At 53.0% G+C, this 22,121-nt stretch overlaps 7 protein-coding genes across 7 annotated transcripts; 3 read left to right on the forward strand and 4 right to left on the reverse strand.

Moving 5' to 3' along the window:
* Positions 1 to 3,312: 3,312 nt before the first annotated feature.
* On the forward strand, positions 3,313 to 5,043 carry CTAM01_09954 (major facilitator superfamily transporter; the record flags this gene model as incomplete). Its single annotated transcript, XM_060525970.1, has 2 exons — positions 3,313 to 3,994; positions 4,136 to 5,043. The coding sequence occupies 2 exons, from the start codon at positions 3,313 to 3,315 to the stop codon at positions 5,041 to 5,043; spliced, it is 1,590 nt and encodes a 529-aa protein (XP_060379298.1).
* A 1,009-nt stretch (positions 5,044 to 6,052) lies between these two features.
* On the forward strand, positions 6,053 to 7,234 carry CTAM01_09955 (DNA/pantothenate metabolism flavoprotein; the record flags this gene model as incomplete). The annotated part of the gene is made up of 1 exon (XM_060525971.1): positions 6,053 to 7,234. The coding sequence occupies one exon, from the start codon at positions 6,053 to 6,055 to the stop codon at positions 7,232 to 7,234; it is 1,182 nt and encodes a 393-aa protein (XP_060379299.1).
* A 256-nt stretch (positions 7,235 to 7,490) lies between these two features.
* Positions 7,491 to 9,277, reverse strand: CTAM01_09956 (acetyl-CoA transporter 1; the record flags this gene model as incomplete). Its single annotated transcript, XM_060525972.1, has 2 exons — positions 7,491 to 7,830; positions 7,890 to 9,277. 2 exons carry the CDS (start codon positions 9,275 to 9,277, stop codon positions 7,491 to 7,493), a joined length of 1,728 nt encoding a protein of 575 aa, XP_060379300.1.
* Positions 9,278 to 10,311: 1,034 nt separating this feature from the next.
* CTAM01_09957 (cenp-O kinetochore centromere component) lies at positions 10,312 to 11,245 on the forward strand (the record flags this gene model as incomplete). The annotated part of the gene is made up of 2 exons (XM_060525973.1): positions 10,312 to 10,381; positions 10,437 to 11,245. The coding sequence occupies 2 exons, from the start codon at positions 10,312 to 10,314 to the stop codon at positions 11,243 to 11,245; spliced, it is 879 nt and encodes a 292-aa protein (XP_060379301.1).
* A 940-nt stretch (positions 11,246 to 12,185) lies between these two features.
* On the reverse strand, positions 12,186 to 13,130 carry CTAM01_09958 (uncharacterized protein; the record flags this gene model as incomplete). The annotated part of the gene is made up of 1 exon (XM_060525974.1): positions 12,186 to 13,130. One exon carries the CDS (start codon positions 13,128 to 13,130, stop codon positions 12,186 to 12,188), a length of 945 nt encoding a protein of 314 aa, XP_060379302.1.
* Positions 13,131 to 15,594: 2,464 nt separating this feature from the next.
* CTAM01_09959 (Yae1 protein) lies at positions 15,595 to 16,326 on the reverse strand (the record flags this gene model as incomplete). The annotated part of the gene is made up of 1 exon (XM_060525975.1): positions 15,595 to 16,326. One exon carries the CDS (start codon positions 16,324 to 16,326, stop codon positions 15,595 to 15,597), a length of 732 nt encoding a protein of 243 aa, XP_060379303.1.
* An 824-nt stretch (positions 16,327 to 17,150) lies between these two features.
* On the reverse strand, positions 17,151 to 18,209 carry CTAM01_09960 (pirin; the record flags this gene model as incomplete). Its single annotated transcript, XM_060525976.1, has 1 exon — positions 17,151 to 18,209. The coding sequence occupies one exon, from the start codon at positions 18,207 to 18,209 to the stop codon at positions 17,151 to 17,153; it is 1,059 nt and encodes a 352-aa protein (XP_060379304.1).
* Positions 18,210 to 22,121: the final 3,912 nt, after the last annotated feature.

Genomic DNA, 22,121 nt, shown 5'->3' on the forward strand with positions numbered 1-22,121 from the left:
CATTTTCTGGGTCGAATGATGATCGGGTGTTCTTCCGTGCGCGTTGTATGTGCGATGCGACTTGTGTGGTTTTTTTCGGTTTTTTTTTGGTTTTTTTTTTTTTTTTTTTTTTTTTTTTAGAACAGGGGGCTTTTTCCGGTGCTTTTTTTTCCTCCTCCTTCCCTCTACTACGTATGAACGCAACCTTTTTTGGAAGAAGGAACGGGGGGGGGGGGGGGGGATATGGCTGTAAAATCCACATTTTTTTTTTTTAGTCTTGTATTTTTCTTGTTTTTCTTTATCTTTCTTCTTTGTCGGTTTTGGTTGATGTCTATTTTGTTTTTTTTATAGTATTTTTGGGGGGGGGGGGGGGACAATACGTTGTGATACCCCACTCTTTTTCCAATCCTTTCCGTCTCAAAGGAGGACTGGGGCCGGCTCGGTGACAGGTTGGATCTAATACTAAAAGGGGAGTAAGAGGGGCTTGGGGGGAATGGCTTAGGTAAGTTGGGAAGAGAAAGAGAGAGAGGGAGAGGACTGAACATGCGGCTGCGCGACGGGCTTTGTTGTTTGACGCGGGATTCTCCGTGGCTGAGTGCTGAGTTCCTTCCAAGGCCAGGCGTAAGATTAATTTTCGGTGTGACTCTGTGAGTTGGATCATGGATGAGGCTGGCTGGCACGTGCCAAGGGCAGTTCCAAGGCCAGAGCACGTGGGAGATACTAGGTACCTTGGATGACCTGGTCGCATGTGGGAGAGCGGGCGGGCGAGGTACCTCGACTTTTTCGAGTGAGCCGCAAGCGGATCATAGTCAGGTAACACTTATTAGCTACCTAAGGTGGTGCACAGATTCAGGTTGACTTGAGCGGATGTACGCAGTATAAGGTAAGCGAGTGAGGCTTGGAGGCTTTGAGGCTCAAGCTATGGCTGGAGATTGTATGAAAGTTCGACGGAAAACCATGGGAAAGGTACTTGGAGCGAGGGATGAGGAAGGGGAGGTTATTTCCGAGGTTATGAAGCGGCCGGAGCCGGCGTGGGTGGGCGGGCATGGCAAGGACGCGAGGGTCAACGTGAAGCGTCGGCGGCTGGCGGGAACCGGAGAGCGCATACCTTGCCTCCCAAGGTACGCAGGAATAGCATAGGCGAGCGAAGGGGGGTTTGAGCCGGCGGGCGAACAGACTTTTTTTTCCCGCTACCGGCCGGATGCCGTTGATGACTCTTCCTCCGTTTCTCATATGTGCATCTCGTCGAGGGCATGATCTCGCTTCTAGTGAGCGGGTCATGGATACAAGTCAATAGTGAAATCACCACTTTGTTCGCTTATGGACAATAGTTGAAGGTGTCATATGCTATCTGATTCGAGTAAAGATTAGCAACCCTGTCATTTTTCTTGTCTCCCAGATCTCGATCAGACAAAGGCATTTTAGAGAGGAATATCATTGGGATGGCGTCTTGGATATAATGTCATGATTGCGTTGTTCGATAATCCGTGGTTCAATGGCAGCGTTTTTTCGTGTGGAGAAGCGGGAGCCCAGGGCGGGGGGCTAGGCAGGCACCTTTAGCGGGGGAACGTCTTGGAGACAGATGCTAAGAGAAATCGCGATAGTGCCGTAAACCGTATACGCTGTATGAGGTAAGTTTCCCCATTGGAAAAGGTGGTTGTCTTGTAAGGCATTCTTGCATTATGCGGCTCTACAGACTAGGAGAGAGTGCTCCGAGTATGCGTCTACGGATCTACGTGTCTCAGAAACTCAAGACAAGTTCGGTGTTGGACAAGTGTCATGCGTCGGATCTGGTCTGCTGGGCCAAAGGGACCTGACTGATTCATCATGATTCTTACTATTGTTTGGTTTCGGTGGTGGGGTTTCTCGCTTTTTTTTTTTTTTTGGGAGACGCCGATTCTCGGCAACCAAAAGTCCAGGCTCTTGAAGTTTGGTTTTCATCGACTAATTGAAATACGCCATTGGTCAGTTTTGGGCTCGCGACTTCGTCTTGAGCCATCCCCGAACGACGCCCTTGACTAACATGAACTTGTCAGAGAAGGGCCACATGTCAACAGACAACATGACCAATTTCTTCGGGGGTTGTTCTCTTTATTCCCACCAATATTATGCTAATAGCCTAACCGTGTGAAGAAAAAAGAAGGAGAGCGGCGCATGGCACGAGGGATGCCTGAAAGGCATATGTCGATCTGAGAAGACGGATGGTGAAGAAAAACACGAGGAAAATAAGGCCGGGGTTTGGTTCGGTTGAATTACCCACATCAAACAAATGCCATCAAGAAAATGGCGAACCCGCGTATCCTTTTCCCATGTAGTATACTATACGGTAACATCTTACAAAACCCCAATAGCTAGTCAGTTAGGTCCACGTAAACCAACCCTATCCCGGCCTAGTAAGAAGAAGCCGGGAACCTACCTTATTCACACAACGAAACGGCTATCGGTTGTCCCATTCCCCGTCGTTCGCAGGACCCCTGGGGGGAGGCAAACCTGGGGTAAAGGAAAAAGTTTTTTTCTTCTTCTTTCCTCTTGTCTATCTGTTCGCCCTTTGCATACATGACTGCATGACTTACACCTTTTTTTTTAGCCTCGTCGTAAAAGAGTTCCATAGTCCTTTTGAAGCGAGGAGCCGCGTACGTAAACCTGGGGTGTATGATTGGCAAGGAAATGACTGGATAATTGCATCAAATCACCTAACCCAACGACAAACTCAACGAAGGAGCGCGAACCACTGCTACCCACTCACCCACCACCCCCAGACCAGGCCCAACTCTAGCCGAAAGACCGAAGAGGCGAAGGAAACTGGTAAGAAAAAGTACAAGTAGGTTCGTTGATCCGCTCTCTCCCTCCCTCGCAACGGCCCGCAGTAGGATAGTGTTGGTATTAGTCGACACTCTCTACTCCTCCTTGAGCTCGATCCCTGTTTTATCAGAGACGGGTATTTGTTAGGCCTCGATACTCTTGTTACCGTTCATTACTCTTACCACAACGAGTCTGGTTTGATAGAACTGAGAGAAGTTTCGAAGGCCGAGGCAGAGGTTGTTGTACGGAAGAAGAAGAAGAAAAGGAACTCTTGCACAAGACAGCGACTTGAGGCCAAGACAAAGGAAAAGGAAGCAGAAGGGAGAAAACGTGGCCGACAGGGTTGCAGAACTGCAAGGCGGAAGTCAAAAATCAGGAAGAGGGAACAAGAAGAAGACCTGAAGATCGAAGGGGGAAAGATCCAAAGACAGACACAGCACGAGACATAATATCGAGGCTCGCTCTCCTCTCTTCTCTTGTCCTCTCCCTCATCCTCCTCTCTTCATCCATCCACTCACTCATCCATCCCACATGGACCCGGAAAAGGCTTCCACAGCCCGCCAAGGCGACCACATCACACCCGAACCGGACTACAGCAACTATGACTACCCGCTGCCCACCAAGCCAGAGAGCGCAGCCCACGATGGTGCAGCTGCGGTCATAGGCAACGACCTGATTCCCTCCGTCTCCAACGCCGTCGCCGGCGCGGGCGGCGCCAACTACCATCACCAACACAACAGCGATTTCATCAACAACAGCAACAAGAACAACAACAATGCCGCCTACGGCAAGGAAGCCGAAGGGGGCGGAGGAGAAGGGGGTACCGGCGACACCACCGACGACGACGACGACGGCAACTACATCCACCGCACCGACACTGCAGGAGTCGCCTCGACAACAGCAGGAGAGGAAGAAACTTACCCCGAGGGCGGGCTCCGGGCGTGGTCCGTCGTGCTGGGGTCCTGGCTGGCGCTCTTCTCGGCCCTGGGCATCATGAACAGTATCGCCATCTTCCAGACGTACGTTGCGACGCATCAGCTCAAGGGGTACAGCGAGGGAACGATTGGGTGGATTTTCTCCGTGTATACGTTCCTCTGCTTCTTTGGGGGTATCTACATCGGGCCCGTGTTTGATCAGTATGGCCCGCGGTGGCTCGTTCTCGCTGGGACGGTGTGTCTTGTCATTGGCGTCATGTTGTTGAGTATATGCACAGGTAAGTCGTTTACACAGAGTTTTGCATCGGCTCGCCTTGTTGTGGCGCGTCGTTTCATCACTCCCTCCCAGACTTACATCCCTCAACACATCCTCTCCGAGCAATACAAATACATAAGAGCGCGCTAACACACTCTCCCAGTATACTGGCACTTCATGCTCGCCTTCGGCATCCTCTGCGGCCTCGGCAGCTCCCTCGTCTTCACCCCGTCCATCGCAGCCGTAGGCCACTGGTTCAAGCGCCGCCGCGGCTTCGCGACAGGCATGGCCTCCACCGGCGGCTCCATCGGCGGCATCATCTTCCCCCTCATGATGAAGTCCCTCTTCCCCCGCATCGGCTGGGGCTGGACCATCCGCGCCGTCGGCTTCATCTGCCTCGCCCTCTGCGGCGCCTCCAACTTCCTGATCCGCTCGCGCCTCCCGCCCGCCCGCAACGCGAGCCCGCACCCGGACCCGCGCATCTTCCGCAGCGCGGCCTTCAGTCTCACGACAGCGGGCATTTTTCTGATGGAGTTTGCGCTGTTCATCCCGCTGACGTACATCTCGAGCTACACGCTCAGCCAGGGGTTCAGCGAGTCCTTTGCCTTTTCCATCCTGCCCATCCTCAACGCCGGCAGCGTTCTAGGTAGGGCGCTGCCTGGTTGGTGGGCCGATAGGGCCGGACCGTTTAACAGCAACATGGCCGCCATCGTGCTGTCCGTGGTCGCGTGCCTGGCCGTCTGGCTGCCGGCGGGCTCGACGGCCGCGGGCGTCATCGTCTTTGCCGTGCTGTTTGGTTTTGCAAGCGGGAACAACATCAGCATCAGCCCCGTGTGCGTCGGGCGGCTGTGCAAGACGCAGCATTACGGGCGGTACTACTCGACGACGTATACCGCCGTCTCGGTCGCGTGCCTGATTGGTATTCCCATTGGCGGCGAGATTGTCACGGCGACGGGTGGCCAGTATTGGGGTCTCATTATCTTCACTGGGCTGGTGTATGTTTTGGCCTTGGCGGCGCTCATGGCTGCCAAGTTTGTGTGCGTTGGAAAGGTTATCTGGGGCAATTTCTAGACAAAAAAGAGAAAGAAGAAGAAAGAGATTCGGACAGGCGCACTTTTGTTACGAGGGAAAATTCGAGGTCTTGGCACATTAAAAGGGATTGGATATCAAAGAGGCATCTATGATGAGAATTGTACATATAATGAAGACTAGACCCGGAGTTAATTGTAATGATGTAAGCTTACCTCATGTTTAACTGTGCATGTCGTTCCCAAACAGGAAGTTCGGTTTGGAAACATTCTTATTCTTATGATCGGCTATCGGTGCCGAATCAACATCGACTTCTGAGTCACTTGTGTGCTGAGAATGAGATTTGAGCCGCGGTTGTAACGACGTGAACGCCGACGGGACGTCGTTGCGAAGCCCCGAAGCAAATACGTTCCCAGAAATCCGCAGCAGATTCCATCCCGGAGGTGCGGGTCGGTGGGGCACGGGCCTCCTTCGGCCCGTGCGGAGGAACCGAACCGGCGCTGGAAACGACGGTTTAAAACCCTCGCTGCGTTTCCCAATCTCTCTTCATTGTGGTTAATTTCTTGTTTTCAGTGATTGTTGAGGTACGAAGTTTCCGGAGATAGAGCATTCGACACAACCTCATACACCGTCTTCAAAATTGGCGCTATTTAAACTTAGAAAGACACTCTATACCCCAAGGTGAGTTTACGTGTAAGACACGTCATATGAGAAAATGGGTGCCGGAGGACCGAGGTCCGGCGGAGGTATTGGGCCGAGTAATGGAGATGGATTCTCATCTCTCATACTCCTTATAGACCATACTTCTGGACATGAATAGGGTCGAATACCGCTACTGGAGATATCAACTATGTATATCAAGTCACTGACACCGTTCAGGTCTCACACACACCTTCGGACGGCCCTTCGTCACCAGTCCATTTTCCCTGCCACCGAGGTCTCACAAATCTCACCACCACACATCATCACTTGACACAGTAAACAGCTACCACTTCTCTGAGACGATCCGTGAATATCACCGCTTCATCAAACACAAACTCCCCTCCAAAAAATGTCTCTCCCCACAGAAACGGCAGAACGCCAAGAAGACGCCTACTTCTCCTCCCAACCGCCCCCCAAAAACCTAGACGCCCACGTCGCCGCCGCCCGCTCCTTCATCGACCACCACGCCGCCTCGAGCCGGCGCGTCGTCCTCGTCACCTCGGGCGGCACCACCGTGCCCCTCGAGAAGCAGACGGTCCGCTTCATCGACAACTTCTCCGCGGGAACCCGCGGCGCCACCTCGGCCGAGTACTTCCTCGAGGCCGGCTACGCCGTCATCTTCTTGCACCGCCAGTTTTCGTTGCAGCCGTACTCGCGCCACTACTCCCACGCCACGGATTGCTTTTTGGATTTCCTGGCCGAGGGCGAGGACGGCACCGTCGTCGCGAACGCGGCGCACCAGGAGCGCATGCGAGAGGTGCTGCGCAAGTATACCGCTGCGAAGAAGGGCAATATGCTGCTCATGCTGCCGTTTACGACGATTACGGATTACTTGTTTGAGCTGCGCGCTATTGCGGGGTTGCTGAGACCCTTGGGCCCGTCGGCGCTTCTCTACCTCGCCGCCGCGGTGTCTGACTTCTTCCTGCCGCAGGACAGAATGGCCGAGCACAAGATCCAGTCCACCAATGCCACGGATTCTTTCTCTGGAGCAGGGGCAGGATCAGCTACAACGAAAACCACAGCCAAACCCGCCAACTCCAGCAACGGCAACGGCAACGCCTCCAACACGGAAGACGAAGAGGCCTTTGACAACTTCGACTCCACCAAGGTAGCAAAATCCAAGTCCCTCGTCATCGACCTCGACCCCGTCCCCAAATTCCTCCAGAACCTCGTCGACGGCTGGGCCCCGCAAGGGATGGTCGTCAGCTTCAAGCTCGAGACGGACCCGGCCATCCTCGTGCACAAAGCCAAGTACTCCCTCGAGCGGTACCAGCACCACCTCGTCATCGGCAACCTGCTGTCCACGCGCAAGTGGGAGGTCGTCTTCGTCGCGCCAGGTAGGCCGGACCGGTGGGTCCGCGTGCCGAGCGTTCAGCGTGCGTCATCGTCGTCGGGGGGAAGTGGGGGAACGTGGGAGGACAAGCCGCTTGACCCCAGCGCGCTGCCGGAGAGTGATCCCGAGATCGAGATTGAGAGCTTGATTATCCCTGCTGTGCAGGATTTGCATTCGCAGCACATCGAGTCGTTGTAGAAGTAGAGGGATATTGTGTGTCAGCGAGCGAGGGGATTTCATGTTTCCTGGCAAGGCTTTTTTGGGCAAGCGTCACGTATATAACGGCATAGCGCGCATCAAATGGTAATGAAAAAAGCATATCAAGTACAATTGCTTCCCTCCTTGTCTTTCTCGCTCTCTCTCTATGAAAGGTACTCCAAACCGTGTGCGCTACGTGATGCTTTATATGATACATGTACAACATCCCCCGGGTTTTCTACGCAGTGCAATTTCATTATTTAGACGTCGATGGCGCCAAACGCCAGGCTCTCATAGGGAGTGACTGCAGATGCAGAACTCTAGGTCGGATGTAGAGCATGAACGTCACCACGCCAAAGACGACGCAGATGATGTTGACAAAGTAGTATCCGTCACGCACCATCTCACACGTGCCGCCACCGTTGACACACTTCTCCTTGTCTGGCTGCAGGGAGCAAGAGAAGGGGTCGGTGATGACAGGGCCCTTCAGGGCGTTCAGATCCGCGGGGTTGCCAGGTTTGCAGGTCGCGACAGTGAAGTAGTCGACCAGACGCAAGACGAAGAAGCGCGGGAACGTGCCGCCAAGATTACAGACGCTGCGGAGGCCATATTAGCAAAGGAACTTGGTCAAGTGATAATCCGAGGATAAACTTACGTAGCCAAGAGAGTCATGTAGGTACCGCCGATGACAGGGTCTGCGATTCTAGCGTGGAAAGCAGAGACGGCGACAAACATGACCGTGTTTGTAAAGGTCGAGAAGACGTGTTCGCCAATGACGACCAGCATGTACCAAGGAGTAACGCCGCCGGCCGGGAAAATGGTGACGGTGAACTGAGCGATCAGAGCAGCAACGAGGCGGCCCATGAAGCCCCAGCACCATAGGCGCATAGGGGTGTATTCCTGAGACCACTTGCCAGCGTAGTAGCCAAGCGCGATTTCAAAAGGGAAATCGATGAGGACCGTCAGGGCCATGTTCTCCTGACCGAATCCCTTGTCAATGAGCTTCAGGTTGGTGACTGCGTCATTGGCCTGAAAGCCAATCTTAGCAATGAGATGAACAATGATAATGGTCTGGATATTCTTCAACTTGAGAACACCCCACATGATCTTGTACACATCCCAAATGCCATCCTCATTCTTGGTTCTCTCCTCACGCTTGAAGAGAGAGAGCCCAATGGTGATGGCAATGTACGCCCAGCCCCAGAAAGTCAGATATCCGCCAAGCGACATGAGACCGTGATCCAGGGGAGAGCTGCGGAAGTAGCGGTTTGCAAAGTCCTTGGAGTTGAAGGCCAAGAACACCGTGTAGGATAGGAAGTGGCCGGCAGTGAGACCGACGGTCTGTGCAGTGGATGCATACGACACATTGCCGGGCGTCAGGAGAGTCAAAGCCCAGCCGTCTACGGCGATATCTTGCGTGGCGCACATAAAGACGAGGAAGAACCACCAGCCGGTGAAGTTCCACACGGTAGGACCTCCGGGCTTGCCGGTGTTGGCCATCATGTTCTCGACAGTAGACCCGAGCCAGAGCATACCCAGTCCTGAAAGCAGCTGAATGGGAAGAATCCAGCTCTTTCTGCGTCCAACCTTGGGACTCCAAACCGCGTCAACGATGGGACTCCAGAGAAGCTTCAGCGAGTATGGGTATGAAGCTAGACTAAAGATTCCGATCTCGCTGTACGACATGTGGTCCTTCATTAGGAAGGGAACCGAACCACCCGCGAGACCCATGGGCACACCCTGTAGGAAGTACAGGAGCACCAGCAGGAGGAAATTCCTCTGATCCTGCAACGGCAACTCGAAGAAGCCATGATTATTGGCGATGGGTGTCTTCGGGACGGGGTCGTCGAGGGTGAAGGATTCGCGCGACATCAGGTTCGCGGTCACGGTGTCGGAGCCGGGAGTCGTCGCCTTCCGCCGGAACTCAACGTTGTTCTGGTTCATCCCGCCGTTGGCGTTACCGTTCGTGCCGTCTGTGTCTACAGCTAAATCAGCCAAAGCTTTTCGCTTGACAGACTTGTTTCGGCGTGTTCGGACGCTCATTTGTGCTTGGCTTGTAGTTGAGGAGTGTCTCGGTTGGAGCTTGCGGCGCAATGCTAGTACGCAGTAGAATTCGAGGTTTCGGTTGAGAGCGGCTGTGTCGAAACGTGAGAGGTGGTTTGGGAGAAAGGAAAAAAAGACTTTATGCGACAAGTCGGGAGTCGTGAGCAAAGGAAAAGGTTCTTTGTCTGTCCAGCGAAGACCACCTAGACAGGGTCGAGGGCGGGGTGGAGCAGAGTCCGTGGCAGTCAAGGCGATGCTGTCTTAAACAACAGCTTAGACCAATGATAGACGGTATGGCGCTAGGCACCCAAGCAATCGAGAGCTTGTTTTTGTGTGCGCGAGTATGGTTGGTAGAAGAAAGGGTGGAAAAAGGTGACGTTCGGGGAACAGTGGAAGCGCAACCGTGGCCTTTGACACTTTTGAGAACACGCCAGTGGCAAAGAAGGAATGGAATAGTGGTCGAGTTGGACGTTGCGGGGTCTTGGAAAATGAGGGAAATGATAGATAAGAATGAGATATGATAGTAAAAAGAACTCAAGTCCCAAGTGGACCGACACGTAGTGAATTCGGCAGAAGCAAATCAACACAGCAAGAAAAGGTGTTTCTGTTGCGACGATACCTCGGGGTGAAGTAAACGGGAATTGGGGAGAAGATTCAAAGAAGCTTATCCAGGTCCAGACGCGCTCCACTCGAGTGGGAAGCCACCCGCCGCCCGGCGAGCTCCCTTGGGACCCCTGGCGCCATGCCTCATTTGGCGCCAAACTGCGTAGGTACCCAAGATAATCATTGATAAGATAACAGCTTAGATAAGCTTCCCCGCGGGTCGCATTCCGCGCTGTCGGGACGTTTTGTTGACTGGGTTCAAGTGTCTCGCACTGCGCTGCTTGGCAACCAATTCAATTGTCAACTTCACCAAGACGCGTCGATCGCGTCCAGGATCCCAATCACGTCATCGCTAACTAAGACTACGACAACTGTGCTCTCCTCGCCGAGGAAATCGCGATTCCCTCCTGTCCACACCCGCAACAGACAAAATGTCTGGTGAACTTCCAGATGCTGCTGCAGAAGCTCTCGAACAAGAGATCAATGACCTTCGAGCAAAAGGTAAGTGCTTCTCCAAGGGGATCCTTGCCCAGATGCTAACTTGCGATGCGCCCAGCCGCCTCGTTGAAGAAGGAATTGAAGGTCCAGGCCACAGCTCTCATCTCGTCCGATTCGATACGAAACGCCCTCAAGGAAGACAATGAGAAACGCAGCACGATTGCACTCCCTTCCGAATCCAAGGCCGACCGCGACCAAGTCCTCTCCCGATCCAAAGCCCAAGACGCGCACGACCAGCAATGTCTGTACAGAACTTGCGCAACTATAACGACGTTCAAGGTTAAAGACCCGGACCCCAATGCCGTCGATCGAGGCAGCGTTCTGGGCATTCGCATCGAAATCATGTCCGGCGCCAAGTTCCGACGACCATACTATGTCATGCTCAATCGACCGTACAAAGACTCGCGACACCTGCGTGTTCATCGCCATACGGTGCCTCCATGCATCCCGCTCGCCGCACTCGCTGCTCGCCATCTCCCTGCACCCAAGCCTGCCGACGCCGAAGATCAGAAGGTCCAAGATTTATCTCGCTTCGTGCGAACGCTGAGGAGGGAAATTGTGAGATACCACAACCGCACTGCTGTGATTGGCGATCTGCAAAAGGCGGCTGGGCTGGTGGGCGCCGGCAGCGAGGGGGATCACTCCGACCAGGCGGTCACAAGCATCGTTGCCGCAGACATTGAAGCCAAGCAGATCAGCATCGAATGGGCCGATGGCAGGGCGGGCAGATTGGTCATGAGCGAAGATGGGCAGATTCAAAAACTCGTCGTTCTCGGCATGGCGGGACGTGATCGAGAGACCACGCGAGATCTTCTAGGTGACAGCCGTCGCGTAGAAGATGTCGCAATGCGGTTAGCGACATCTTGAGGACTGGGTCGGGTACGACAAAGATGCTTCTACGAATAGGAAATTATGGACCAAAGACTGGTCATCCGACGACAGTAGGACCCATTTCTACGGCCTTCAACGAAGATCTTGCGGGATAGACCTCTCAACTGAAAAGCAACCAGATCGGCAAGTCCGTCCGAGTGAGACGAGCACATGCTAGGTAGAAAGCCGTCCGCACCGAAAAATCGCATTCGTCCTCTCGACTGATGCGTGACCCTCCGAGCCGTCCGCAACCTGGCCTGAACGCAAATGTACCTTAAGCATATTGCGTTCAATTTGCAAGATTATGCAGCCACAAACTCGGTCCGCAACTCAATCGACCAGCGAGTAAATGGCAGAGGCTTCAAAGTGGATCATGTCAAAAGCAGATCGACTCAAGGTATCCCTCGATCTGAAGATCTGCCGTCGATCCGTAGCAGCCGACAAAAGCTACGCGGCGAGAAGACGACACCCAGGGCAACGCGACTATTGATGACCGATTATGCGTGTCAAACCCGCTGCAGAGCCATGTTAGTCCGAGACATTGAGCTTGGTTGCGAGGAATCGACTTGGGAATTCCATCATTGGTTGCACCTTGCACGAGTAAAGGATGATGGAACAGATATTGTAATCAAAAGTACGCAACCCATTATATTAGCCTTAACTAATTAAGTTGGGTTTCTCAGACGCCAGAGCCGATATCCTCCTTCGCCCAAAGTTGCGAAGCCCGAGGAGCCAACCCAATCGTGTCCAAGTGAAAACCCCCCAGATTCCCGTTCGTTGATTTTCAGTCATTAACCCTTATTTTGTCCCATTGTACCCCAAGTTCCCATGGTATATCACCCTCTATGCCTGAATCGCAAAAGCAACGTATTGTCTTTCTCTCTAGTAACATGATGAAAAGCAAAAGGCCAAAAAATAAAAGCACTGAAGATTCCATTTAGATAAAGGCAGCGGCGGCAGCCACCACGGCGACGACCACACCACCCGCGCGCTGAACGTTTTGTACAGCACCGGCGGTGACGACAGCGCGGCTCGTGGTCGCGGTCGGGTTGGGTCTGGTGACGGTGCCGACGGAATCGGGCTTGGTCGTCGTGGCGGCGGGGGGAGCAGAGGAAACGGGAGGGACGGGGACCACAGGGGGGCTTGATGACACGGGCGGGATGACGACGGAGGAGAGGGTCTGGGGAGGGGAAGGGTTGCTGGGCGCGGGCTGCTCTGCCGGCGCGGTGGTGGCGGGAGGAGCCACGGGCGCGGTGGTCGGGCCCGGGTTTGGCGCGACGGGGACGGGGCAGATTGTGACGATGGCGGGGACGGTGACGGTCTCGTACATTGTGCCGCCGCCGTTGCCGGGGCAGTTGGGGACGCTGGGCGGGCAGCTGTAGATTGTGGAGACGGCGGTCTGGGTGATTGTGGAGGTGGTCCACTTCCAGGACTGCGGCGTGGTGGTGGGCTCGGGCTGCTCCGGCTGGTCGGGCTGGTCGGGTGTCTCTGTGGGTTCCGGGGCCGAGGGGGGCTCGGTGGTCTCCGGGGAGCACTTGTCGCAGCCGGGTTCCTTTGTGTGCTTTGGCTTCTTCCACTTGTGGCCGTCCTTGTCCTTGCCGGGCTTGTCGCCCCATTTGGGCTTGCCCGGGTGGACCCAGTGCCAGCCGTGCTCCTTGTCGCTGTCGCAGTCGTCAATGTAGACGTCCGGGTGGGGAGGGTGCCAGACGGAGATGCAGTCGGAGGGTGGGCCTGTGAGGGGGCCAAAGGTCTTGATGTTGAAGTCTACGTTGCCGTTGGCGAGGCCGAGGGGCTCGATGCCTGGTGGGTAGCTGAATTGGCCGTCCCATGTTGCGCGGGCGACGGCTGCGAGGCCGACGACTGTGAGGGTTGAGTAGCGCATTGTGTTTTGTGTGTGTGTGTGTGTAAGTGAGGTGGGTTATGGTTTGCTCTGGGTAGGAGAAAGAATGAATATTTACTATAAAGTAAATAGGGAAGTGTGTAGAGTGAGAGAGAGCAAACGAGACCGGGGTCGATATTGAAGGTATTAGCGAAAGTAATTGGTATCAGAGATACTGAAGAGAGAGAGAAGAAAAGGGGAGTCGAGAAACAAGGTGAAGAGCTGCTCCTTTTCTATCTTTCTTCCCTTCCCCATCGCGGAACTCCCATACAGGGGGTTTAAGTGACGATGGCGGAGACATCGGGAGGAGGAGTGGCTAGGGGCAAAGCCGCTAAGCCCAACATCGCGAATAGACTCACGGGTGTACCTTGGGTAGGTCACTAAATGGAGCTACGCTAATTTGATTAAACGTCATGTCATTATTCCGCCGTACATAGTAGTATCCGTAGGTACATGGAAGAGAAAAGGCCTGCCGTCCTTTGGACGCCGCCCCATCTAAAGGGGCTGAAAAAGAAGCATCGCCCCGCAGGCCTCCATTGAATGTCGAAGATCTCCGTGATTGGTTAGCCCGTCTCTTTGACGAAGATCAGGGGGGAAGCCTGGGAGGGGGAGGAAAACGATCACAAGAACGGGGATCACCAAGCTTCGGATAGTCGTTTGCTAAAATTACGTTGCGATCAGAAATTGGGACGACAGGTACGGATACGGAGAGATGTGCTTGGTAGGGCCTTGTTTTTTTTCCTACTACGTAACTTTCTTCTCCCAATTCGGAAAAAAGAATAGAGGGAACAGAGTGGTTGAAGGAGCACAGCACGCCAGAGATGGAGATGGAGATGGGCGCAGCTGCTGCTCTGCATGAGCCTCTGATACAGGGACGGAGCATGCTTCGGCAGATGGGATCACCCAGGATCCCTGTGTAAAGCAGCCTTTTCACTAATGACCAAGATCTACGGAGTACCTGCCAGCAAACCCGGGGGAAGAAGGTCAAGGAGGGGGGAAAGACGATGTCACCTCGTCCGACAACCAGGGGTAATGCCACTCTGCTATGCCACCATTTCACGCTAATCGTAAATATCCCTGCAGAAATCGTCTCGAATGGTGTTGAGCTTAAAGAGACCTTTGGGCTCGAGGAGAGTCGAGATGGGCTGACCCCTCCAATTGTGAGGCAGCACAGCCCGTCATCCGAACTTTCGAAACACCATAACCCTTGGTTATCCCATGAATTTGGCCAATTTCCAAGGGGGTCAAAGCATCGAGTGCAGGTGTGGCAGCCACTATCTCTTCTTCGCGAACTCCGAAAAGTTGTGGGATTTGCTGCGTAGTGCTCGTTCGTATGGTGCGGGTGTTGTGGGATGATGTCAGTGAGGGTTGCTGGTGGCCTCCCCCTCCGCCCCTTCGCGCTGAGGTCTTCAGGCCTAATCCACCTCCCTACCTATTGGTGGAAGTGGAATCGATGATGGCTTCGGCGCTTAATACGGATCTTCTAATGGTCTCTCAGCCTCAAGGCTGTTGAGTCGCGAATTGGCGTATGGCCCATCTTCAATGATGCGGGAATCTTTCATGCAGGTTTCTCTCCTTTATGCAGAGAGTGAGGTAGGTAGTATTGAGATTCATCCAGCTTCTTGACTATGTGAGATCATGTCCAACAAGAATTCACCCTCATGGCATCCATGTTCATTTGCCTTTGAAGAAATCTTACAACCCGCAACGTCCTCCCTTGTCAGTGTCGATTTTGACAGGTGGTCATAACCGCATTTTCGTCTAAACAATGTTGCTTGGCTGCCTCCCCCTTCCCGTCTGCGTCCTGTCAAAAATAGGAAACCACCAACAGAGTCATGAGCTCATGAGCGATCGGCTAAGAAGGATGGTTCGCCTCGTCATGAACTGTAAACAAGCCACAAGAGGGCTTGAGGGTTGTCGTCAAAAATTTGCGGCTCATGTGCCAGATCCGGCTCCGGCTGCTGTGCCATATACTCGCCACACGTCGGCAGCACAAGGAGGGGAAGGTCTTGCGAAAATGGGGTTCTTGGTCAAAGTCCGAATTTAACTCTACCCTAGCGAGGGATAGAGGTCGGGGGATTCCCGTTCCCTTCGTCGCCGTCCGCGGGAAACCCAAATAGCCGAAGCAATAACAAGTTTGTGATATTAATGCAATTCGATCGGATCAGCTGTGTGTTCAGTTTAGTCAAGTCGTCTCCACCTGGGCATAGCCATTGACGCTATAGCAACTTACTGGAAACCGATGATGGCTCTTGCGCATTCGTGGTATAGGACCCGGGCAGTTCTGTAAGTGAGATTTTTTTCTCCCCCTTCTTCCCTCTCGATGAGAGCGCTAGCTCGGCCCGAAGACTCCTCCGCATAAAGACCTGGTGGAAATTCGGTTGCCGCGAGTAGCGCACGGCAATGCGATGGCGGTGCTTCCTTGTGCATGGCACAACGGAGAGGCAACCGCTGACAGAAGCAAACCTCACCAGTCGAGAGGTTTCTTAGTCTGTGGCACCGCGGAGCTGGGCGCCCGCTCCGGGCTGTGCTGCCTCTCGTGCTCCTGCGCGTCGCCAATGGCCTCGAGCACGATGCCCCATTGCTCAATCTCGGCGTCGGCCACCTTTTGCCATTTGCGAATGAGGGGGTGGGCACGAGCCACGTCTGCGAAGAGGATTTCATCACCACCATTGGTGCCCTCAACGTCAAACTTCCAGGTCCCGTCAGTGTTCCAGTACGCCGGTCCAAAGATGGAGTCAATCTTGAGCTCGGCCTTTGCGTCGTCCAGCGTCTGGCGGGCTTTCTTAGAAGAATCCTCATCGTGGCCGTCTAGTGCAGCGGCGATGCCCTCAAAAAGGCCGACAATCTGGCCCGCGAGTGAGCCGACCTCGGCGCCGAGGCTGAAGCCCTCGTCAAAGCCCGCCTGGATGCTGTGGGCTTTGGCGGCGGATATGCCCTCGCGGTAGCCGGCGTTGGTGTGCTCGGCCTGCAGGCGCGGCATGTCGCCCGGGTGCGTTCCCACGGGTGCTGCTGCGCTCGCCGCGTCTTGGGCAAAATTGTTGTTGTGGCCGGCGTGGTTCGGCGAGCCAGGCTCAGAGCCCCAGACGTCGTCAAAGGTCTCTTGGGACTGCGCCACTGGCAGGATGGTGATGCGGGGATCGTCCATGGCGCTGGTGAATGGCTCGATTTCAGTGTTGTCAATGGGTTGAAGATGCATAGTGAGAGACTAGTCAAAGACTGTGCCGCTCGTAGTCTTGGGCGTTTATGCTGAGGTGACGGAGATCTTCTTTTTGGAGGCGATATTGAGTTTGGATGACAAAGTATGAAAATTTGGAGTTGATTTACAACCAGATCCCCCGCACGTCACAACTTCTCGCACTGTTTTCAACACACCTCTGACGTGACATTTTCACAGTAAGATTTAGGATCTGTACGGTACGCTGCCACTACGGTTCATCGTGTACTAATAAAGTGAGATGGTCCACAATATCTTCACTTCACCTTGTCTCCGCCTCAGATAATTAATATCCAGATTTCACCAATCATCATGACTTGCGGGAGGGAACGAGCGATGTGCATTAATTCTTCCTCTCTACTCCCCCAGATATCCCTGATCTGTTTCCACAACATGTTGTTCAAGCAGGTTCGATCTTGGCGGGCAGCCATATTTAGCAACAATAACCAAATGAGAGGAACTCTAATGAATAAACAGAAACATTCGCTTCCTTCCCGTTTCCATCTTCGCTTTCTCGCAGAAATCTATCGCCGAGACCGACACCCATGGATATCTAATACCTTAAGATGCCAAGTTCCTCTACCCCAGATTAGCTCACAGGGATCTGAGATCCATCTATTTCTAGACCAACAGCATCGTCATGGGTCACCTGAAAAAGAAACCAGGATGGTGGCCTCCCCCGGATCGACGTAATTTCCAATCAAGATGAAATCATCAAGCAAGTATATTTGGATATATCTTTCGTTTCGCTCGTAAACGGATCTAATCTAGCACATGGTATTCCCTTTTTCTGCCCAAAACTTCCTTTATGCCGTATCCAAGACGACAACCTCTGCCTCGGCCTCGCCGATACTCTCAACCTTCAACTTATCCCCAGCGTTGACCGCGTCGACAAACGCACCGTCACCCTCAGACAAGACAGCATCCTCACGGCCATCGATCCTGATCTTGGCCTTGCCGCTCTTCGTCATGGGCAGGTGCACAAACACCTTGCGCTTCGTCTGCTCCGTCGCCCTGCCGCCGACAACCCACTCAAAGCCACCGTCAGCCCCGGGCGGAATGATGCCCGCGCCCATGACGAAATCGGCGTGGATAGGAATCGTATCCGGGATCCTCGGCTCCGCAGCCTTCTCTTCCGCAGCCGAGGCGTCCGAACCAGCCTTGAGCGGCGACAAGATCGTCACAAAACCCTTGCGCTTATCCTCGTCGGCGAAATGGCGCGTGTGGTACGTAGGCGGCAACCCGCGCTTCCAGGGTACGGCCCAGATTTGTAAGAAATGCACCGTGTCCTTGTGGTGCTCGTTGAACTCGGAGTGCGCGATACCGGTGCCGCCCGTTGTGAACTGGACGTCGCCGCGGTGCATGCGGTAAAACTTGTCGCTCTGCCCGCCCTCGGCGCCCTTTGTTAGCATCGAGTCGCGGTGCGTGAGCTCGCCCGAGAGGATGTAGCTGAAGATTTCGAAGTCGCGGTGCGGGTGCGTGGGAAACCCCGAGTTGGCTTTCACGCGGTCCTCGTTGAGGACGCGCAGGCTGCCGAAATTGTTGAAGCGCGGGTCGTACCAGTTGGCGAAGGAGAAGCTGTGGTAGGTGTTGAGCCAGCCGTGGTCCGAGTGACCGCGGGTGCCGCTGCGGTGCGGCGTGATCTTTGCGTGGTGGAGGGTCTTTGACATGTTGTTCTTTACTGCGTTGAGCATAGAAGAGTCGGGTGAGTTGTCTTGGACTGGTGAAGACAGGGTTGTGTTGTTGATTGTGGACGTTGTGAGTGGAGATGTGATGTCTGTGAAGAAGCTCTTGAGCTGGGTGTTGAAGATGATGATGGAAATGAAGATAGCGAAAATCGCAGTGAGGGTCACGATGCGAGGCATATATACTTGAATGCTCGAGTAGCCTCCTCACGAAAAATGAATGGACAGAGCTAGTATGGTCGAGAATCAAGATTCGATCTGGATTGAGAATTGTTGTTCAGCATTTGCAAATCTTGCGGGCAAGCTTATATGTGGTGCCCATGGCGACTATCTACATCTGGACGAACTGCTGCGAGGGTCTTACACATGCCCCCAGTGAAGCCGTCTAAGCCGTTACCTAAGGGGGGCGCCACCGCGTGCGATGACTGGACGACTTTTTTCGCAAATGCGGTGCTTAGGATTGGATTATTCATGCTGACAGCTTCGAGAAGAACGTGGGCCCCGCTCGTTCGGCCCCGCAGCTGCAGACGGGAATGGGTCGCCGGTACCTAACAGGGGTATGTGTGACGCAAGAGTTCATGGGCTAGCCCCAAAATCGGGGGATCATCGGCTGTTCGATGGAAGCCAACTTCAACCTCCCTTCTCCGGATCACAATTCCAGGTCGTTTCACATCATCAACTCATCACTACTGATAGATTGACGACTTTCAAGTGAAGCTCTGCCATTAATTACAATACGGATAAGCTTGGGGGCTGATATCGGGTGCTCTCATTTGATTCGTGTAAGACTAAATTCATCTTGAAAGCCAGGTGTAGTGTTGTGGCTGGGCTTGCGGAACTCACAGCCTGCCAAATACTTCATCATTCATACTGGCTATTGTTACAAGTTATGTGATCGACGCCTATTATTTTGTGCACTGTGCAATCTGGCTACCAAATTTGGCTGTGTACCACTACCAACCAGGCCTACCGATACCTACGTACCTAAGGTAGGTTGCCGATGATTCTCTCCGTCGTAAGTACAATATTCACTATGGACACAGATACATCACTGTACGATTGCACGACAGCATTTGTATTGAGGGATCCCAAGGGTCGGCTAGTCAATTTCAGCCTTGATACACTTCTTCGCCCTGAGCGGTAGTGTGCAAGTTCTTTGTTGGCATCGTGGAGTGAAAGTAATGGCGGCGGTGGTGGGTTTAGGCCTGGCCAGCAGTAGCACAGTCAATATAGATAGACAGCAAGTCCGAATTAATCGAAATCATTTGATGGACCGGATTGCTCGTCGAAGCGATGTCCCATGTACCAAAATCCTCGACGTTTAAGCGAGAGAAGATATGTGAATCATCAAACCCCCCAAAAAGCAAAAGCTCAGGTGCGCAGTCCGTGAATCGAACTGTGCCCCTACGAAATCCTCCATCTTTTGACTTCTCGAGATTTCATACCAAGTTCTGTACTAACGGACCAGGGCGTTATACCGCTCGACCATGGGGATCGATTGGGCTTGGTTGACGAGTTGGGCCGTGGACCTGAGTATAAACCACAGACCTCGGTAGTCTGTCATGGTCGATGCAAGGTATGATTTATTCATATTCACCACTTCCCGTACCTACTTTCAGCAATACACGGGTCATTCGTGAAAACACGGTGTTCGGAACTATCTGCATACCTGAAAAGGGGACATCTTGATATCGTAGCATCATCGGCAGTGTAAAGTTGCATCAAGGAAATGGGGGAACGTGTAGGCGATAGTGATGCTCATTGCAGCACAAGATAGCGATCCTTGATTTTGATTAATTAAAGTAATTGCTCAATGGACTTGATTGCCTAAGCGAGAAGATGTGTTAGGGGACACAAAGAGCAAAGAAGTCATGATAGCTGGCGGTCATTCGAGCCAGGCGGCGAAAAGTCTTCACAGCAATATAGAATTTCAGCCTAATCCTGAGGTCAAGTATTCGCAGCAAAAGCGACGTGTTGGCCGCAATGGTCGTTGCTGTGGGGATAAACATCAACAATCACCGACGTGGCGCTTCAGGAAGGAGCGCAGCCACGTACCTTCCGCCCTCCATCTTCCATCCCATAAACCACCTCACAACCCGGAGGTCCTCCTTCACCCTCCTCAAGCCACCTGAGTCACGACCAGACGGAAAATGAGCGACCCTACTTGGGGAACAATTTTGTTCATACCGTCACCAGCAAACAGAAGGCGTCCCATCCGGCGCGATGTGGTCAGGACAAACTGTGTCTGGGGTCGCCATGGTCGCAAACGATGAACCGCCCAAGTTCGAATCCCGCAAGCGCATACGTATACGTACACGATCGACAACCTACCCACCTGGACCTCCATTGGATATCGGCGGATTTTCCCGGCATGTGCACCAAGAGATGTAGCCCCCGTTCGATACCGGGGGGGTGAACTCTTTTGTCATTTGGGTTGAATTTTATTTTTGTATTATTTCACTTTGACGTGTACAGATATGAGTGTTCTTTGGCTTCTTGGAGTCTGATGTTCCCTACCTACCTTACCCAATTCTCTCAACACGTCGATGTCTACTTTTCACTCGATGAGATCTATCTAAATGCCCATGATTTACAAGTATGCGACAGCAAGGGTATTTCTGACGATGTCGGACATTCTTTTCGAATGAACTTGCGTACATCGATTGTTTCATGATTGGTTTGAGGTCATACCTCGTGGAATGGTGAGAGGCTGCTTTTGCACCCGCCCAATGATGATCACCTGCAGAAAAAATAGGAGTTTCAGGCACAGATTTCACCAAGCCAGAAGACGATATATATGTATGCGATGTTTCTCTGCAGGAAAGCAGCACGTTTGTTGTCTTCCGAATCGCCCATAGGTCATGTAATTTCCAAGCTAGTGGAGCTGAGATCTACTACTCAAGGTCATTCAGACATCTGAGAAACATACACACCAGCCATCTTTCTTCCCTCCATCCATGCCCCTGACATTCCAACTCTATCGAGCCATTGTGGGCAGAGGGAGTCATTCATGTCATTGGCGACGGGCCTAGTGGGGAAGAGGTTGGTGGTGCCCTGACGACAGGAGACGCACGGCAAACCAATAAGATGCGAGTGGCAGTCGTGTAAGTTAAGTCGACTAGCTCAGCTTTATTCAATACCAATATTGATTCATTGTGACTCAAAGATCGTCAATAGCCCAGTCTTTGCAACCTTCCGGCACCAGCTGACGGTCATCGCGCTAGAGGGATGTTATGATTCTCCTTGATCTTGTCGAGTCGAGAAACAGTCACTGTAAATATCAAAACAAGAACCAGGCGTATCCGGCTAGTGAGAAGTTCGATCTAACTCGACCGCATTGCATGAAGACGGAAAGGTTGAAAAACAAAACTCGTATCACCCAAGTAACATCATCGAGATGAACAAAACTCGATTCTCCACGGTCGACATGCGGTAGGGTAGGCCTTCGAGGTCGATGGATTATTCCGCGCACGCCGTGTATCGTTGTCGTCATATGAGGAAAGGAGTAGCCGCTTTGACTTAGAACTACTTGCGACCCAGCATATTTAAAGGTCATGAATTGAAATCATGTCGTATCGCTTGTCATCGCCCGGCTGTGGTTATCCAAGGTGCAGGATCCCCTAGTGAACTGTCGCGGACACCGCAACGGTGATACTCCGCTCCACACCTACACGTACACACACAACTTTCATATGATGATCTTACATATAGGAGGGTTCAATAAAATGTTTGATTTGATGAGGAGCGGACGGTGACGTAGTCTTTCACAAGCCTTTGAGGATCAGGCTGACGGTGGTTTACGTCCTGAACCTCACGCCTGTAATTCATTTATAGGAAGCGCTAATCACCTGATAACTGCCTATACATATAGCCTCCTAGCTCTTTCAATCAAAACATCATGAAACATCATTACATTCTACGAGCCTGATCTCTCACTTGTGGTTCTAATACTGATACTCGGCGGGTAGGAGGTGGCAGAATCGTTGGTTGGAAGTGCGTCTCCGGTCCTGGGGAAACATACAGTCAGTTAGTCACGTAGTGGTCTCCAGTATAAGGACTGAGAAACACCATGACTTACATCGCTGGTCAGAT

This window comes from Colletotrichum tamarilloi (assembly GCF_030869305.1).
Source record: "Colletotrichum tamarilloi strain Tom-12 chromosome Unknown Scaffold_43.1, whole genome shotgun sequence".
Lineage (NCBI taxonomy): Eukaryota > Fungi > Ascomycota > Sordariomycetes > Glomerellales > Glomerellaceae > Colletotrichum > Colletotrichum tamarilloi.